General features: G+C 36.8%; 1 protein-coding gene across 1 annotated transcript; it reads left to right on the top strand.

The window, feature by feature from the left end:
* The first annotated feature begins 12752 nt into the window (after window positions 1–12752).
* Window positions 12753–13838, top strand: LOC120359895. The gene has a single exon (XM_039459331.1). It carries the CDS (start codon window positions 12753–12755, stop codon window positions 13836–13838), a length of 1086 nt encoding a protein of 361 aa, XP_039315265.1.
* The last annotated feature ends 6933 nt before the right edge of the window (window positions 13839–20771 follow it).

The following is a 20771-nucleotide window of genomic DNA, read 5'->3' as shown; positions in this document are numbered from 1 at the left end:
ACCTCTGTCAATTTTTTTTTGGGAAATAAAACTTCCCTAGCTAAAGCTAGCAAGAGAAAGGCACTCTCTTTTAATACAGTATTAAGAAATCTTTTGCGAACAAGAAACAATTATGTTAAGAAAATAAAGGAATTAGACGAACAAATAACAACACTTCTTACGAGAAAACACTCCAAGCACTAACGAGCAGTCTCTACAGTTATTGAGAACGGCTCTTTCTGCAGCATCAATAAATTTTAATGATACATTTATAGAGTACCATAGACCAAATCAGAGTCAACTAGTGATCGCACAAACAAACCGAGTTTTACTGAATTTTCCAGTACGAGTAGAAACTACTCAGGTGACTTCTTCGACACCTCCTCCTTTTGAGAATAATCTTTCGTCTCAAAACTTCCCAGTCATAAAGTTAGAACCGACTGATGATTTGCAACTTCCTGAAGGAATAAATACAGTTAGGGAAACAGATTCTCAACCTGCTCGCGTGGAAACTCCAACCAGGAATATAATAAACCTTGAAGAGTTAGGACCACCCACCAGTTATCTGGAACATTTCCTAGCTCGTCCTTAAGGTTATTACTCCATCATTGCACCTAGCATTCGTATTACCGGCCTAGCTCTCGGCGTCCCCAGGTATTGCCGGCCCAGCAGGTAGCCTGAAATTAAAGAGAGCACCCCAGTTTCGTGTGACCGAGGTACGCGCGAAATCGGTTGTGTCCGACCTCCGGGACGTGACAATAACGATTAATTTGCAATTCTCGCTGTAAACGTCAATAGTTTCGTTTCTGATGAAGATCCACGATTGTTTGACGCTTTTTAACGTAAAACACGTGAGATATCGCATAGACAGCGATTTGTTTGCAATTCGCGCTGGGATCTTCAATAGTTACGTTTCTGATGCAGATCAACGCTTGTTCGACGCTTTTTAACGTAAAACACGTGAGATATCGCATAGATAAAGATTCATTTGCAATTCGCGCAGGGAACTTCAATAGTTTCGTTTCTGATGCAGATCCACGCTTGTTTGACGCTTCTTAACGTAAAACAGGTAAGATATCGCATAGATAACGATTCATTTGCAATTTGTGCTTGGAACTTCAATAGTTATGTTTCTGATGCAGATCAACGTTTGTTCGACGCTTTTTAACGTAAAACACGTGAGATATCGCATAGATAATGATTCATTTGCAATTCGCGCTGGGAACTTCAATAGTTTCGTTTCTGATGCAGATCAACGCTTGTTTGACGCTTTTTAACGTAAAACACGTGAGATATCGCATAGATAGCGATTCGTTTGCAATTCGCGCTGGGAAATTCAATAGTTACGTTTCTGATGCAGATCAACCCTTGTTTGAAGCATTTTAACGTAAAACACGTGAGATATCGCATAGATAGCGATTCGTTTGCAATTCGCGCTGGGAACTTCAATAGTTATGTTTCTGATGAAGATCCACGCTTGTTCGACGCATTTTAACGTAAAACACGTGAGTTATCGCATAGATAAAGATTCATTTGCAATTCGCGCAGGGAACTTCAATAGTTTCGTTTCTGATGCAGATCCACGCTTGTTTGACACTTCTTAACGTAAAACACGTAAGATATCGCATAGATAACGATTCATTTGCAATTTGTGCTTGGAACTTCAATAGCTATGTTTCTGATGCAGATCAACGTTTGTTCGTCGCTTTTTAACGTAAAACACGTGAGATATCGCATAGATAACGATTCATTTGCAATTCGCGATGGGAACTTCAATAGTTTCGTTTCTGATGCAGATCAACGCTTGTTTGACGCTTTTTAACGTAAAACACGTGAGATATCGCATAGATAGCGATTCGTTTGCAATTCGCGCTGGGAACTTCAATAGTTATGTTTCTGATGCAGATCAACGTTTGTTCGACGCTTTTTAACGTAAAACACGTGAGATATCGCATAGATAACGATTCATTTGCATTTCACGCTGGTAAATTCAATAGTTACGTTTCTGATGCAGATCAACCCTTGTTTGAAGCATTTTAACGTAAAACACGTGAGATATCGCATAGATAACGATTCGTTTGCAATTCGCGCTGGGAACTTCAATAGTTATGTTTCTGATGAAGATCCACGCTTGTTCGACGCATTTTAACGTAAAACACGTGAGTTATCGCATAGATAACGATTCATTTGCAATTCGCGCAGGGAACTTCAATAGTTTCGTTTCTGATGCAGATCCACGCTTGTTTGACCCTTCTTAACGTAAAACACGTGAGATATCGCATAGATAGCGATTCGTTTGCAATTCGCGCTGGTAAATTCAATAGTTACGTTTCGGATGCAGATCAACCCTTGTTTGAAGCATTTTAACGTAAAACACGTGAGATATCGCATAGATAACGATTAATTTGCAATTCTCGCTGTAAACGTCAATAGTTTCGTTCCTGATGAAGATCCACGCTTGTTTGACGCTTTTTAACGTAAAACACGTGAGATATCGCATAGATAGCGATTCGTTTGCAATTCGCTCTGGGATCTTCAATAGTTATGTTTCTGATGCAGATCAACGCTTGTTCGACGCTTTTTATCGTAAAACACATGAGATATCGCATAGATAAAGATTCATTTGCAATTCGCGCAGGGAACTTCAATAGTTACGTTTCTGTGTCACGTCCCGGAGGTCGGACACAACCGATTTCGCGCGTACCTCGGTCACACGAAACTGGGGTGCTCTCTTTAATTTCAGGCTACCTGCTGGGCCGGCAATACCTGGGGATGCCGAGAGCTAGGCCGGTAATACGAATGCTAGGTGCAATGATGGAGTAATAACCTTAAGGACGAGCTAGGAAATGTTCCAGATAACTGGTGGGTGGTCCTAACTCTTCAAGGTTTATTATATTCCTGGTTGGAGTTTCCACGCGAGCAGGTTGAGAATCTGTTTCCCTAACTGTATTTATTCCTTCAGGAAGTTGCAAATCATCAGTCGGTTCTAACTTTATGACTGGGAAAGTTTGAGACGAAAGATTATTCTCAAAAGGAGGAGTTGTCGAAGAAGTCACCTGAGTAGTTTCTACTCGTACTGGAAAATTCAATAAAACTCGGTTTCTTTGTGCGATCACTAGTTGACTCTGATTTGGTCTATGGTACTCTATAAATGTATCATTAAAATTTATTGATGCTGCAGAAAGAGCCGTTCTCAATAACTGTAGAGACTGCTCGTTAGTGCTTGGAGTGTTTTCTCGTAGAAGTGTTGTTATTTGTTCGTCTAATTCCTTTATTTTCTTAACATAATTGTTTCTTGTTCGCAGAAGATTTCTTAATACTGTATTAAAAGAGAGTGCCTTTCTCTTGTTAGCTTGGCTTGTGCCTGTTCGAGACATGAATCTTTTTGTTAAAGCGTAGTGTATTCTCTTAATGTGTTTGGTTCAATGTAATTGTCTGAAAATTGTATTAAAATAACGTTCCGATATTCTGAATGAGTTGGTAAGTTAGGTTATTGTTAATTACATGTATTTGTAATGCTTACTGATGGAATTTCCATATTAAACGCTGCTGAGATAACGTGAGATAATTCTGCTGGATTTCTAGAGTAAAAGTTGATCGCGTTATTATATAGTAAAAGTTTACCAAATAACAAAGGGGTAATTCGTTGATCGAATACCGTCTTCTAATTCGATATCTATCAATTCACAAGGGTTGCAAGAATCTATTTCTGGAAATGTAGTTAAATTATGTTCTTCACTAAAATTTGTAATTGGGTTTTCTTGGTTTAAAGGATCACAATATTCTATCAAATCAAAAGTGGGGTTTGTGTTCAGCAAGTCTTCATATTCTAAAGTATTCGGAAGATAAGGATCTAAATCTTCTTCAAACTCGAAGGGGTTTAACGTAGGTTGTTCTATCTGATTTATTTCTTCGAGTATAACAATTACGTGAATGGTACAATTTGGGAGAGGGGAGAAGGAGTGTTGGATGATTGACGCAACCGTTACTCGTAATTACGGGCTATGCGCTTAGTTAATCAACTCAACTAAGGATGGGTATTCGCGAAAAGCTGATGTGATCGTGACATATGAGAATACGCTACTCATCGACTAATCGCTCGAGGGACAGGAAATGAAAATGTAGTATCTTCCAAATTTTAAGTTTCGTAGCTTAATATAAATTAAATCAGGATTTTACTTTAAGAAATCGTACTTCATGAATTCTCTTGACAATAAGGATTATTAAAAATATTTCGAAGTTTCAATGACTCAAAAAAATTGGCGAGAGGTTCCCCTTAGAAAATTGGCTTTCATGAATTTTTCTGACACTTTAATAAGTCTCGGAAAAATTTCTAAGTTATCTGGAAAAAATAAAAATTTGAACAGAGATTCCCCTTAGAAATTTAGCTTTCGCAAAATTTTCTGACACTTTAGCTTGTGAAAGAAAATTTATCAGTCATCTGTCTAAAGAAATAGTATTGATTGGTGAATAAGTGACGTGAAACTGAGTAAAACTATTCGTTGAATATTCAATGTTTTATTGATACTAAATTTGTTTAATAACTGTAATGCTTTTCAAAATGTGCTTTTCAATAAGTTAGCAAAATTTGTGCTAACTCTCAAAGACAAGGAACGTCGGCTCTTGCTTCTGGTAATGCAAGAATTCCGTTCAACTTGAACCTTCTGAATGCTTGTTAGCTAAAATTCACACATCAAGATTTCTTTAGTTGGTTTTTCTCCAAGGAACGCAAGCTTCCGCTCGTCTAATTAGAAAGCGCTATTTCCCGTTCTCTCGAAATGTAGGAAAGTGAGCTAGAATTTTATGGAGCTTTCTTTAAGCAGAAATTTTTTGCTCCAACTTGCAAATTTTGCAAGGCTTCTAGATTATGGGGGATTACCACCCATGTAAAGGTAGAAGGATTTCGATGAACGCAAACAATCGCTCGTCCGGTTAGGAAAGCGCTATTTCCCGTTCTCTCGAAGTGTAGGAAAGTGAGCTAGAATTTTATGGAGCTTTCTTTAAGCAGAAATTTTCGCTCCAACTTGCAAATTTGGCAAGGCTTCTAGATTTTGGGGGATTACCACCCATGCAAGGTAGAAGGATTTCGATGAACGCAAACAATCGCTCGTCCAGTTAGGAAAGCGCTATTTCCCGTTCTCTCGAAGTGTAGGAAAGTGAGCTAGAATTTTATGGAGCTTTCTTTAAGCAGAAATTTTCGCTCCAACTTGCAAATTTAGCAAGGCTTCTAGATTTTGGGGGATTACCACCCATGCAAGGTAGAAGGATTTCGATGAACGCAAACAATCGCTCGTCCAGTTAGGAAAGCGCTATTTCCCGTTCTTCCGAAACATAGGGAAAAGGAACTACTCCAGCTTTAGGTAAGTAGCGACTTGTCGTCAGTTTCCTCTAGTGGGTATTTTACGCCAACTCTAAGGAAACATGAACTCCAGCTTTCTTAAGTGGGTGTATTACGCCAGCTATAAGAAAGCACGGACTGCCACAGCTCTCCTTTAGTGGGTACAAGGTAAAAAGGGGAAAGATGGATATAAGGTGTCAGATAGTTCAAGAATTCTTGATGGGAAAATATTCTAAGTTTTATTTCCCAAAAAAAAATTTGACAGAGGTCTGTTTGCGAGAAGAGACCTTTTCAGTTTCACTTATCACTTTCACTGAAGTTACTGAATTTAATTTTTTTTTGCAAGATTATTGTGCTAAATTTTCAACATAAATTGTGAAAATTGATTTATTTTAACAAGAATCTTCAAGATACACGTGATTTAATATATTACTTTCACTATGTCAAATTTTTACAAAATGTATAATTTTATTTCCTTTTCAAAGCCACTAGATATAGTAATGTGAGACAATGTCAATGTCAAATTATTCATCACAAAATTCTGATACATGCAAATTTCTGACATATACATATATATGTGTGCAATTTTATTTCCAAGTCACTGGATACATAAATTAGTTATTTAAAATTTTCTACTTTTCTTCCTCTCTTTTTCCACAATAGTTACTTAGAGATGTTCACAGTTTCAAAATATGGCAAATTTATTGTCATATGGATTTCTTAAGTTTTTCTCTAAGTTCTGATTTCTGAGACACTAGGTATATTGAAAATTATTTAAATTGAATCAAAATATTATAACAAAGAGGCCCGTAAGGTTTTATTTGATTATTTTATTCTAAATCAAAGATATTAATTTTTTAAATTTCATGAGTACGTAGACAAGGGGGGGGGGAAATACATGAGTGCAGTTACAATATAGGGGATACTAGATTGTCAATATAAATTTGTCAAATGGATGCTTGATACAAAAGGCCGTTTTAACATTCAGCGTAAGTACACATATATACATATAGTGTTACACATATATATATATATATTTATATTAGTATGTTAATGTATTAGCAACTTACCCTTTTTATATTTCCTCGTCGATTTTCAACAAGACAAAACAAGACAAGACTGCTCACGTCGGCTCTGGAACGTAGCAGATGAAGTAGCAGACCTCTGCAGTGGCTTCTAGCTCAAGGCAGGGATAAAATAATAAGTCGACGATTCTTCAAGGCTCGTAGTTGCGTTCAAGACTTTATTCTCAAATACGCTGATTGTCAAAATGCATAGCAAGAGACGACTCGAGAAACAAAGTTTCCACGGACGTCCTTACCGCACTCAGGGATTCACTCTGAGAAAATCAGAATGAAGAGCCAAATTGCTAATGTCAAAGTGCATAGCAAGAGACGACTCGAGAAACAAAGTCTCCACGGACGTCTTTGCCGCACTTACGGACTCACTCTGAGAGAATCAGAATAAAGACCAAATTGCTAATGTCAAAGTGCATAGCAAGAGACGACTCGAGAAACAAAGTCTCCACGGACGTCTTTGCCGCACTTACGGACTCACTCTGAGAGAATCAGAATAAAGGCCAAATTGCTCCGCGGGGCGCGTATTTATGAGTGCGCGAAAAGCGTTAGAGGGGGCGTGCCGTTCCCCACCGTGCGATCGTAGGGGAAGCAGCAAGCTCCTCCTTTTCTCTAAGTGAATCCGTGAGCACAGTTATTTGTTCTTTAATGTACATTTTAAAATAAACGCAATTGTTTAAACAATATGATTTTCAGCTTAAAATAACGAGAACAATAAGTTGTATCGTCGGTATGCATTGCATTAATCTAATACATATAATTCAACGATAAAACAAAAAAATTCGATTATTATTATAAATTGTTTAAATTTTGCAATAAAAACATTTTTAACATAAAGTCGGGTGCTTAATTAGTTTAACTGTATATTTTTGTAAAGTTGCGACCATCCGTTTGCGCGTAATTGAATCGGAAAGAAAATGAATTTTTTCTACATAGGCTTATGCATAAGTACATCTCTCTTGCTTTCACGGCGAGAATGTTCAATAAAATGGTCGATTGCTGGAAAACGGTTTGACGTAGGATTGTAGGGCTTGAATACAATCCTAATTGTTATACTTTTATCACTCCGTTATCAATGATTTATAAAAATTAAATATAAGAGTGTTCTCGTATTAGAGGTTACCTGTCAAAAATTTTCAAATTTTAAAAATTAATATTTTCAAAACTAATAAGGTTGAAGATTTGATACTTGGTATTAAGCTTTAGTACCACAAGAAGTTTTTGTGTGTAAAATTTCATATTCCTAGGGTCAATAGTTTCAAAGCTGGGTCTAGGTCCATTTTTATTTATTTCGCTTTATCGACTTTATACTCAGCTAATAAGAAAAAATCAAAATCTTCGAAACTAATAAGGTTGAAGATTTAAAACTTGGTATTAAGTTTTAGTATCACAAGAAGCTTTTGCGTATAAAGTTTCATATTTCTAGGAGCAATAGTTTCGAATCTGTATCTGGGTCCACTTCATATATTTGACATCTACGTTGAAAAATTTCAAAATTCAAAAATCAATATTTCCAAAACTAATGAAGTTAAAGATTTGATACTTGGTATTAAGCTTTAGTACCACAAGAAGTTTTTGTGTGTAAAATTTTATATTCCTAGGATCAATAGTTTCAGAGCTAGGTCTAGATCCATTTTTATGTATATTTCTCTTTAGCGACTTTATTCAGCTAACTTGAAAATTAAAATTTCTGAAACTAATAAAGGTAAAGATTTAAGACTTGGTATTAAGTTTTTGTATCACAAGAAGTTTTTGTGTACAAAGTATCATATTTTTAGGATCAATAGTTTCGAAGCTGTATCTGAATCCAATTTATATTTTTTCGCTTCGTTGACTTTATACTTAGCATATGCCTATGCAATATTTTAAGGAAAGAAAGCTTTATATTTCCTAAACGGGTTATCCGATTCTTATAGAATTTTAAACTTAAGTGTATAAAAAATATTGCCTATTAAAGGGAATAGGTGGAAATTGTGTAATATGTCAATTAAGAAAATTCGTCTGTCTGTCTGTTCGTACATAGGCGTAATGCATACGAAAGGGGGGGCGACAATGAATTTTGGTAGCAGCGCTTTAAATTCCTGATATAGTCAGTGGAATAGCCAAAGCTGCATAACATTGAAAATAAAATTTTGTTATACAAACGGTTGTTTTTGGTATCCCTTTTTTGAAGCATAACAAATAATAGTAAGCATTTAAAATGCCAACTACGCTTTCCCAAGATTCAAACCCCCTTAAAACCCGCCTCGGGGGGAAGTTTAGATACTACCTCTGGTGGTTTTCAACAATGAATCCAGCAGAACTGGAAAGTATTAGCAGAAGACTAATTAAAAAAGAGAACGTTACGAGAACACGCTCAAGCCTTAAGGCTCCGAGAAGAAGAAGTAGAACGTAGACGAAGAGAAATTGAACAGGGACGACCTCCCGTAGATACGAATATAGATTCGAGGCTTAACTCAATGAGGCAAGCCATGACTACGTTAACGGTGGATTTCCCCGAACGATTAGACGATATGTCTCAACGTATTACGAATTTAGATGACAAAATTAATCATGGTACTTTTAGAACTTTGAAAAGGGGGAAAAAGACCTCGAACTCGTGAATCAGGACCAGGATCCCCAACTGAACCCCCAACGCCCCCCATTCGCTTGAAAGATGTTATAGACAGCATTCCAAAATACGACGGACATAAAATGTCGGTATTTTACTTTTGCAAAATGTGTGAACGAGCACTTAAGTTGATTCCACAAAATCAAGAATATCATTTGGTACAACTAATTCTGAACAAGTTGCAGGGACATGCATACGCCGCAATAGAAGGCTCTGAATATACAACTGTACACGAACTAACAAAAAGATTGAGGAAAATATTTGGCCCAAATAAATCCACTGATCAATATCGAGGTGAATTAGCTAATATTTATATAAAAAATAATGAGAATCTCTTTGATTATATTGAACGAGTAAAAGAGTTACAAACCGCCATTGTGGAGGCGAAAGCACCGACTATGGCACTATTGATTCAACGACTAGAGCTGCAATTGAATTTACTACGAAGGAGAGTTTCATAAATGGACTCCCCTCTGATCTTTTGATAAGAGTAAAATTAGAGCAATGCTATACGCTAGAGGATACCATAACAACTACGATTCAATTATCTAAACAGTTGGAAGCTGAAAATTTACGCAAAAGAAGTTATCAAAATAAGGAGAAAACATACAATTACCTTTGCGCTGATGCACCGCAAAACCGCGGTCCGCCTTTAAGTAATATAGCAAGAACTGCTGGAAATTTTCAAAACGCATCTAAATCTAGTTCAAGCAATCCCCAGAGAGGAAGCGCAGGCCCCTCTCCTTTTATCAAGCCCTTAGTCCCAGGACGACCTGGACCGAATACCCCTCAAGTATGCTTTTATTGCAAAACTCCAGGGCATTTCATGAGTGAATGCCGTAAGTTAGCTTATCGACGAAATATGGAGGGGCGGCCGGAGCAGCCACTCCTGATTCGGGAAACGCAACGAGCGCCCCGGGGTACAAGCGGCGTCGACCGGGATGCGACCCCGCCCGGACGCCCAGTAACGCAAATTCTGACAGCCCGGAAACCGGCGTCACAAATTACACCCCTTCCTACCTTGCCGGAATGAACACGGGAAGCATTCCGTCTGGTTATCCAATGATTACTCTATCCTCGCCTGATACTTTAGAACCTTGCTCATATATAATAGACTCAGGCTCAGAAGTAAACCTAATTAAGCAGAGCTCCGTCCATCCTTCGCTTCCTTGGGAAGATGAACGTACTTATTCTTTAAAAGGGATATCTTCCCAACTCGTAGAAACTTTAGGCTCTGTAAAGATATCACTCATGGGGAAACCTACTCTTTTTCATGTCTTATCCGACTCAGTGAATCTTATTCCAAACGGAATACTTGGCAACGGATTTCTCCATGAGCGTAATGCAAATATTGATTATAAAAATAAATGTTTACACTATGACAACAGTAGTGTTCCATTTTCAGAGAAGTTTAACGTAATAATTAAGAAAAGAACTGTTTCTCCATTCTATTTGATTATCACTAATCCTGAAATACAAAGTGGTTATGTGCCACGAGTGACTCTAACAAAAGGTGTCTACTACGGTGACGCCATTGTGACAAATATTAAAGGAAAAGCATATCTGCCAATAATAAATGTAAACGAAATAGATTATAAGGTCGAGATACCTTTTGTAGAACTGGAAGAATTTGAAATTTTGAAATCTAGTGACAATGATGAAATAAATATAAATGAGCCCCCTTGCGAAACTCGCGACCATAAAATGGCCGAGTCAAATACATGTACAATAATCTCTGAAAAGAGAGAAGTTCATAAACAGTCTCACGACAGACGTCCCGATAAAGACATCGAAATCCGAGGACACACGATGAGGGATGTCGAGTCAACTGCTGAAACCCGAGGGCACACAGCAGTTCTGGAGAATCTTGAAGATTATAACTCACTGGCGAGGCCAGGAGTTCTTGTGGAAAATACGCAGCTCTATGGCGCGACCGGCTTTGTGAACAAGGCGCGTCCAGGAGACTTGATAAACTATTATAACTCTGAGGTGAATCCTAGAGTTCTGAATATTTGTGAGAAGGGAGAAAAGGAAGCTCATTTTTGTTCTAATTATGTTACCAAAACCCGAGGGCACATGGAGCATAATTCTGTTGATAATCCGATATATTTTTATGACACTACAGACAATGATGACGAAAGAAATCGTCTTAGTAACATTCTTCCACTTTTACGTCTAGATCATTTGAATAATGAGGAAAAAGAAAACATAATATCTTTAATTAGCAAGCACGTGGATAGATTCCACTTGCCTCGAGAAAACCTAGGAGTCACAAATGCAGCACAACATTTTATACCTACAATTAACGAAGTACCAATTCATGTTAAACAATATAGATTTCCGCCGATTCACAAAACTGAAATTGATAATCAAGTTCAAAGGCTACTTTCTGATGGATTAATAGAAATGTCTACTTCACCATACAATTCCCCGTGTGGATTGTACCCAAGAAACCAGATTCTTTAGGTAATAAACGATGGAGAATGGTAATTGATTATAGGAACTTAAATGAAAAAACTATTGGAGATGCCTATCCTCTGCCAAACATCTCCGATATCTTGGATCAATTGGGAAATGCAAAATATTTCTCAGTCCTTGATTTAGCGTCGGGATTTCATCAGATCCCGATGGCATCTCAGGATGCCCCGAAAACTGCTTTCTCAACGCCCTATGGACACTATCAGTTTAAAAGAATGCCATTTGGATTAAAGAACGCCCCCTCAACGTTCCAAAGGCTTATGGATAATGTTCTCTCTGGTTTACAAGGAAATGAACTATTTGTTTACATGGATGACATAGTTATCTATGCTAAATCTTTAAGAGAACATGAAACAAAATTTGAGAGATTAATGAAAAGATTGAAAGAAGCAAATTTAACATTACAGCCAGATAAATGCGAATTTTTACGTCGCGAAGTCGCTTATCTTGGACATATAATCTGCTCTGACGGAGTCAGACCAGACCCGAATAAAATAAAAGCAGTTATAGAATTTCCTGAATTAAAAACACAAAAGAATATAAAACAGTTTTTAGGACTTGTCGGATATTATAGGAGATTTATACCCAATTTCTCTAAAATTGCGAAACCATTAACTGATTTATTGAAGAAGGATACAACTTTTACTTGGCAATTGAAACAAGTTGAAGCTTTTGAAGAATTAAAACTATCATTATGTTCAGAACCTATCTTGCAGTATCCTGATTTTGATAAGCCGTTTAATTTGACTACTGACGCATCTGGATATGCAATTGGAGGGTTCTCAGTCAGGGACAAATCGGAAAAGATTTACCAATAGCTTACACCCCGAGTACTGAACAAAGCCGAACAAAATTATTCTACAATTGAAAAGGAATGTCTAGCGATAGTATACTGCGTGAACCATTTCAGACCATATTTGTATGGAAACAAATTTACAATAATCACTGATCACAAACCTTTAGTATGGTTACATTCGGTTAAAGACCCTACTTCAAGATTATGGAAATGGCGTCTTAAATTAGAAGAATACGAATATGAGATACAATACAAGAAAGGAAAATTAAACAGTAATGCAGATGCACTATCAAGGAACCCAGTTGTTAATTTAACATATCCAATAAGTACTTTAGGCGAATCAGAAGACGTCTCGTCCGACGAATCGATATTTTCGACTAGTAACACAAAAGTTAAAAAAAAACGGTTAGATTTCAAGATAACCCTCAACTTAGAAGCGACAAACCCGTCAACGATAATGCAGATTATGTAGACATGAGCAGAAGCAAGGAACAGGAGCCGTTGCATCCACTTGCTCCTGACATCGAGATTAATTCCGACGAATTACTAAACCCTGAAGACGATCACGAAAGTGATTCCGACGAAGATGAGAATGATGACCGAGCAAGCTTTCTAAACGATGATTTTAATATCGATGACGATCAAGAATATCAAGAAATTATGGATCCAATAACCTTGCCTTTTGAAACTAGAGAAACGGTTTCGGTACCCCAAACTTCGAATAGAATCAAAATAATCGAAACCCGAGATAACTTATTAAATTCGCACGATAATCATGTAATATTTATTTTAATGAACGGAGAACCGTTCGACAACGGTGCTTTAGAATATCAGAAGAATAACCTATTGCCCAATTATCAAAATCTTGCTTATGAGAGAGCAAACGTTAGACACAGAAACAGGCATCATGTATTAATATCTATCCCCATAAAATTCAATCATAGGACTCTTGTGGAACCTCAAACTTTAGATAACTGTTTGCAATCACTGGTAGACGTAATAACTGAATTGGGTCTTCCATCTATCAGCATTAGTAAAACCGAACGTTTTGATGATATCCCTTGGCGTCATATAATTAAAAGAATTTGTGAATATTTACGAGATAATCATATTTTGGTTACAGTATGTGAAAATTTGATACAAGCGCCTATCCCTCAGGAACGTGAAGCGCTCATAACGGAAAATCACTCTTCTGCATTAGGAGGTCATAAAGGCGTAACGAAAACGTACAACAGACTAAGAGCTAATTATTATTGGAATACAATGAAGAAAGATATTCAAGAATTTATTCGTAAATGTCGACAGTGCCAGATTAAAAAGTTAACCAGAGTAAAAACTAAACAGCCGATGATAATTACGGATACACCCGGCACTGCTTTTGATAAAATATCTTTGGATATAATGGGACCCTTACCAATCACTAATAAAGGAAATAGATATTTGCTTACCATTCAAGATTTATTGACAAAATACTCTGTAGCAGTCCCGCTAAAAGAAGCAAATTCGTTAGCAATAGCAGACTTTTTTGAAAAGATTTATCTGTATATACGGATCGCCTAGAGCAATCCTTACGGATCAAGGAAGAATTTTCTTTCAGCATTTATAAGGAACTTAACCAGGAAATTTAATATACAACATTATAAAACCACAGCTTATCACCCGCAGTCAAACGCATCCCTTGAAAGATCTCATCATGTCTTAATGGAATATTTACGAACTCAAGTTGATAAGGAAGAAAATTGGGATAATTATATAGAATTAGCAATGTTCTCATATAATACCAGTGTTCATGAAGGAACGCAGCATACACCCTACGAATTAACGTTTGGGAAGTTAGCTCGCTTGCCTTCTGCACACGTACCTATTGATTGTAGCTTAGAACTAACTTATCAGGAATATTTAATTGACTTATTTAACAAAATACATGATTTACAAGAAACAGCTCGACTTAATTTGATCCGAGCAAAACAAAGGAGTAAAGAATATTACGATAAAAGAATTAACCCAAAACCATTTCACGTAGGATCTAATGTATTTTTGTTAAAAGAACCATTTAAAGGAAAATTTGCGACTCAATATAGTGGACCATATCGTATTATAGAAATGCTTCCTAACAATAATGTTAAGATTTTGATTAATGACAGGCCTCGAACGGTCCACGAAGACAAGCTAAAACTATCTTACATTGAACCAGGATGAAATAATAACTTGACTTTATTGTTTTCAGCTCATGTTATGGTATAGGAATCGTCCTCATGCGACATTCCTGGAACCAGACCCACCAATTGCTCCCCAGTATATGCTGAGGTTCGCAAATTGTGGACGTTTAAGGTGCTATATAGACTATAACGCTAGTGTAGTTTATTGCACAAACTGCTACTTTACAGAGGAATCAAATTCTCTTTTCAATTTCGAATTATTACTATCACATTACGTTGTTGATGGAATTACAAAACCTCATATGACGTGTTTAAAATGTTTCAAGGAAATACCAGAGTATAAATTATTACGCGAATGTGATGTCTGCCAAAGAGAACACTTGATTTTCCTCGGCAACGAGAGAAATCAAGATGTCGTAAATGGAAACAAAACCTTTATAGTAATTCATAGTGGTCAAAACTTTAGCTTGTCATGGCCTAATGTACATACTGATAATGCCAGGACCTAAACCAATCTTGAATCCGTTCCAGGATAACCTTGAACCTGTTGATAATTTTATTATATCTTGTAACAAAGTTTTTGGATATCTGTATACCAGATCTCCGGAGCGAACGTACATTTGTAAACTGTGCGCGAATTCCAATAATACAGAACGCATAGTCGGACACGGATTCACGGAAGGTGTGCCTAGCATTTTTAATTGTGTAATTTGCGATAAATCAATTTACCAAACGCAACCAATAGCAAACTGCTCGAGCTGCCTAGTCGCTCGCGAGCGAATACTCAGGCACCTCGAGGAGGCAAACATACCTCGACGAAATATAAAAATTCTAGTTTATGACACTGATAATCGCGAAATAACATACTTTTCTTATTTGAAACCGCCAACTTATGAAATTGTGCGTGGCGTAAGTCTAAATCGACTAGCATATGAACAGAGACGCGACGCCAACCAATAACTTGTAAACACTATAGTACAAATCCAGACAAATTGTACATGGAGCGGTCAGTACGTTCAGTGGTCATTGCCTATCCTGAAAGATATCTACTATCTTGTATCAAAGGAGTTAGATATCAGCCTAATAATAATATATCCGGGCACCTCTGCAAAGGATGTGCCGAAGGTCTTGAACTTGATTGTGAAATGACACATGGATTTCTGGACGGCCACTGGTTGCCTCATGCATGTATCGAATGTAATGGACCTCTTATAAAAGTACGCCCGGTAGCATCTTGCCGATTGTGCTTCTCAGCATACCGATATCTAATGAACGATCTCGCTGTTCATGGAATTACTCACGAGCACATTTTTCGACTTTCGTACGATGTAGACTCTCACAGAATCACTGACTTAATTTTGCGAGAATAACGCAATAATCATGATAAGTGCACAAAAATTGATTACAGTACACAGGACTTTTGTTAATTGCAATATTAGTGCTTTTACTATTAGAATCAGGATTATACATATCATTTGTCACACTGGATGTAGAGTTAGGAACGATCATGCTGATAGTATGTGTCAGCATTTGTCTAGTGATTATTATCATGATTATATTGATTCTTTGCTTTACGATAACTACGTTCTTTACAGAAGTAATCGAGAATCTTGTTGATTAGATTAATTTTAATCGACACTTAGATGAACGTAAAATGTTTCAAGTTTTTCCATTACCAGTAACAAGAAAACTTCATAGATTGGAGGATCTCGCGCTGCCTTTGGCTTTAGATAAGGTACTGCGAGACGCATCCAAATTAAGCCTTCGCTTAGGCATTGACGTATATATTTACAACTTCTCAGGATATCGGGAAATAAAGAAATTTTGCCAAACCGATTTTGTAGATGAAATAATAAATTTTTTTGTGACCAAGGACGACAGAATTTGTATCCAAGGCGCCGAACGCCTTTCAGCTGTCCTCCTCGGAGATAAAGCTGTCAAACACTACAAAAGATTTCAAGAACTAGGATTAACAATTTTCAAGGATAAATCAGGAATATATTACTTTGAAAAGGAAGTTATACCCTATAATGTTATTAAAGAAAATATGACTACTTTTGGTGACGTATCTCAATGGAAAAGTGATGATTGGACAAATTACTTTAATGTGTGGAAAGAGAAATGCCCCTCATTTTGGGACTACCGTCAGCATTTCCATTGCCTTTATTTTTTCCCCTGATTTAACTAAAATACTAATCTTGTGGAAATGATAAAACTCTTAACTTCGATTAAAAAATTGCACAAGCTGCAAGACATTGCGCTTGCGCACGCAGCAGACAAAACTTTGTGGGAAGCCTCTGTATTAAGCTCTCAATTGAATGTTAACGTTTATATTTATAATTACCCCGAACACCGTCAAATTAAAAGGGAAATATTCAACAAGTTTTACAAAGAAGGGAAAATTAAGACATTAGTAACAAAAGATAATAGAATTGCTGTAGAAGGAACTATTTACCTCTCAATGGTTTTATCTAAAGATCAAGCACTAACCTGGTTTGAGTATTTCCACAGACAAATAGGCTTACCCATTTATTTAGACGAAACAGGAATATTTTACTACGAGGAGAAAATTACACCCTATTCATTCATTAAAGAAAATTTAGATTCACTTGGAGATACATCTGAATGGCCTCACCATTATTGGAAAAGATATTTTACTTTGTGGTATGAATACGGTCCTTGTAAGATCCATGCACGAAGTAAACATTTTAACATTTCCTGATTTATTTAAATGATTAATTTACGTTGCGTACCATTAATGCTACGAATAACCAAAATGATCAAATTACTGACATCGACCAAGAAAGTACATATGCTGCAAGATTATGCACTTGCGCATACAGCCGATAATATGATACGAAAAGCGTCAATTTTAAGTTATCAATTCGATAAGAATATCTACATTTACCATTTTCTCGGAAATCGAGAAACCAAACGCCGTAACTATATTGATTTTGCTAACCAAAGAATTTATTATTTGACAATGAGCGATAACAGAATTGCTACAGATGACACTGTTTGTCTCTCGGCAATCCTGCCCGAAGAACGAGCGTTAAGTTGGTTCAAATATTTTACCGAACAAATAACCATGTCAATTTATACGGATGAAACAGGAATATACTATTACGAAAAGAAGTTTGTCCCTTACTATTATCTTAAAGATAATCTGAACACACTCGGTGACACCACCGGTTGGACTTACGATGACTGGAAAAGATATTTCTGGTTATGGAATCAAACTGGTGCACCTATAACTTGGAACCAATTTGGAATCAACAATTTTTTACATGCTTCTTGATTCATCCGAATAACCAACACATAATGTGTAGAATTACCTCTATATGTTAACTTACGCCCTAACAAAAAGCTCAATACGTCAATACAGTTCATAACCATATTACTAATTTAGAGACTTATTGTATGAGTATTGACATATTAAGATATTAAAAGCAGCAATTAATTTCTCGTATCTTTATACCAATAGATAGCAGCAAAGAAAGGTTTCAAAAGGACACTCCAAAATGTTTGCAATAGACAAAGAGATATTCCCAACCAAGGTGCAAACACTACAAGAGCTTGCATTACCGATTGTTGTCGAAAAAGCTCTACGAGATGCCTCTAAGCTGAGCCTACGTCTTGGTATAGACATCTACTTTTATAACACCTCTGGGAACCGAGCGATAAAAGGATATAGTTACATAGATTTTATCGACGGACTAGTGAATTTTATCATAATGAAAGACGATAGAATTGCAGTGGAAAATGCTCCATATCTTTCCGCGATTTGGACGGAATCATGGGCGAATAAATATTTTAAGTTTTTTGTTAACAATATGATACCGATTCATAAGGATAGATCCGGGATACGTTACTACGAAACTAAGTTACCACCATATCACGTCATAAAGGCAAACATGACCGAGTTCGGTGATATGAAGCAATGGTCCGACGATAAGTGGATGGAATATTTTAAATTATGGGAGAAGTGTCCACCACTTCGGCAAAAACGTTCGCAAGCTTTCATTTTCCCAGAAGCCTCTGAACTATCCTAATGATTACTTCATCTCGTTCTTACATATATAAGATTTATTATCCACATATCGTTTGCACTATATAATTATACTTTAATCAAATTTCTGTATCATTCTTTTATATTAACCTTGCACTAAGGTCAATGACGTAGATTATCAACTTTAAAATTAGAATAAGAAAATGTAAGAAACATAACACAAAAAATATTATGTTGTTATATCCATTTGCTTGTTGTTATTAATATTATCATATTATATCCAGTCTTTAAAATGATACAGAAAAGCCAAATACAAAATGAAAAATGATAGTTTACACGCCAGAAAAATCAAACAAAATTGTACCCCCTTTTACCTAGTAATAAGGTACAGCCACAATAACGTGTTATTTGTAAAACTAAGTATATCCGTTAGTACTTAAGAATTTATATTGTTATGCGTATACTACTTACTAATTCTTGTTAGTAATTATGTTAAAACGTCACGTTGATCATGTTCAGAAAAAAAACAACAGCAGAATTAATTAGTTCTAAGAAAATATCTAAGTATATCTTTGTGCTATTTTGTAACCATTAGATTTAAGGATATGAAGATTATGTTACTACTTATATTACTATTCACGTGCCTAGCTAGCTTGTTTATCGTTAACCTTTTATTATGACAACTACTTTAATAGTATCACAACCATGTTTTGCAAAGCGTAGGATTAGTTATTTGCTTGTACCAATATCTCAGAGCATGCATTATATTGCTTCGTTATAGCAAAAATTAGTTAAATGAGAAAACATGAAAATCAAATAAAATATTTTTCTAAGAGCGTACATAATAATCTCTTACTTCTCTTATGCGCAACTTAAACGTTCCCTGGCGAATAAGTTGCAGAATCATATAAGATATAAGTTAAGATAGTTTTAAACTAATTAGAGTATAACTTGGTAACCTCAAAACAATAAGAGAATCTATGAAAGCTAAGACAAAATCGCAAAATATGAAATGTCAAAAAAAAAGGGGAGAAGAATCAAATAATGTTCCCTTGCATATCGTTTATTATTCTTATCTTAATATTACTAACAATTGTAATTATAAGCCAGTAATTAAGTGAATCTCCGCGTGTGTTACAGACTATGTCTATAATACTTGCAATCTTAGTAATTGTAAACCCCGTGGCGTCCCTCATTGGATACGACTGCGGAGGACAAAACCTGAATATTACCACCATCTCGTTGTTGGACGTAGGCGAGTGTAATTTAAACGTTAAAGCAGCAAATGCAACAGATGTGTACATACAGCTACTGCAGTTATCTGTGTACAACTATGCCGAGGTTATCCAGTGCAAAGTGGAAATTTCGCGCACCGTCTACTATTGCGGAATGCACTCCCACATTTCAGCAGTCCACAACGGCAGAGCAGACTATCTTCACGAGGTTGGTCACGACCAGTGTATGAGGATGTTCCAGGACGGCACTCTCTCGCTTGGACCCAACAATTTCATGACGGGTCTAAGAGTCAATCAAACCACTACTAGAAGTATCACTCTCGCAGGCGGCACCAACAATGAAGGAAGCTGCGAAACAACTTACTATTCAGATCAATTTGGAACTTGGCCCAACGTCATAGTACAAGGAGTGGCAAAGATTACCCTTCGATCTTTCTACGCCCCAGTTCACTTGGAATCCGGTAGAATAATATTAAAATCCGGAACAGTCTGTCAACTAAAAGATGGAACTTGCCTTGATTCAGACGATGGATATTCATTCTGGAAAGTCGCCCCGGTATCACCCTGTGACTTTCACCAGTACGACGTACTTTACGAAGGACGAGCAACAAAGATGCAGGAGGATTCGACCAACTCGGACTCCTCAGTGGTCTACAGCCTTACTACGCAAGACACAACATTTGCACTTACTAAAACTCGAGAAATGTCTCTGTGCGGTTACACGCTGTTCCGCACCGAGCATCCGAAACTCTTTATATTGGAAACGAGTAAAGGAGATACTCCTTCCAACCGGAAGCAGATCCCCATGGAAAACCTAGACATTTTTGCATACATGAACTCTAAGTTCGTGTACGTCGAAAAACATATTCGACAACAAATGGTTTCGTTATATCACAATGTGATGCAACAAAAGTGTGAACTCGAGAGACAAGTAATCACTAACGCCTTGTCTTTTGCTACGTTACAACCTGACGAGTTTGCATACCGACTAATGAAAGGACCTGGATACATGGCTGTCACCGCAGGAGAAGCCATTTTGTAATAAAATGCATACCAATCGACGCCACCGTGCGCCGACCTAAGGTGTTAC

Source organism: Solenopsis invicta, unplaced genomic scaffold (genome assembly GCF_016802725.1).
Source record: "Solenopsis invicta isolate M01_SB unplaced genomic scaffold, UNIL_Sinv_3.0 scaffold_318, whole genome shotgun sequence".
Lineage (NCBI taxonomy): Eukaryota > Metazoa > Arthropoda > Insecta > Hymenoptera > Formicidae > Solenopsis > Solenopsis invicta.
This window is presented reverse-complemented; position numbering and strand designations above follow the sequence as displayed.

Excerpts from the sequence above, each read along its gene's own strand:
- LOC120359895 (XM_039459331.1), top strand. The coding sequence starts at position 12,753 with ATGAGCAGAAGCAAGGAACAGGAGCCGTTGCATCCACTTGCTCCTGAC.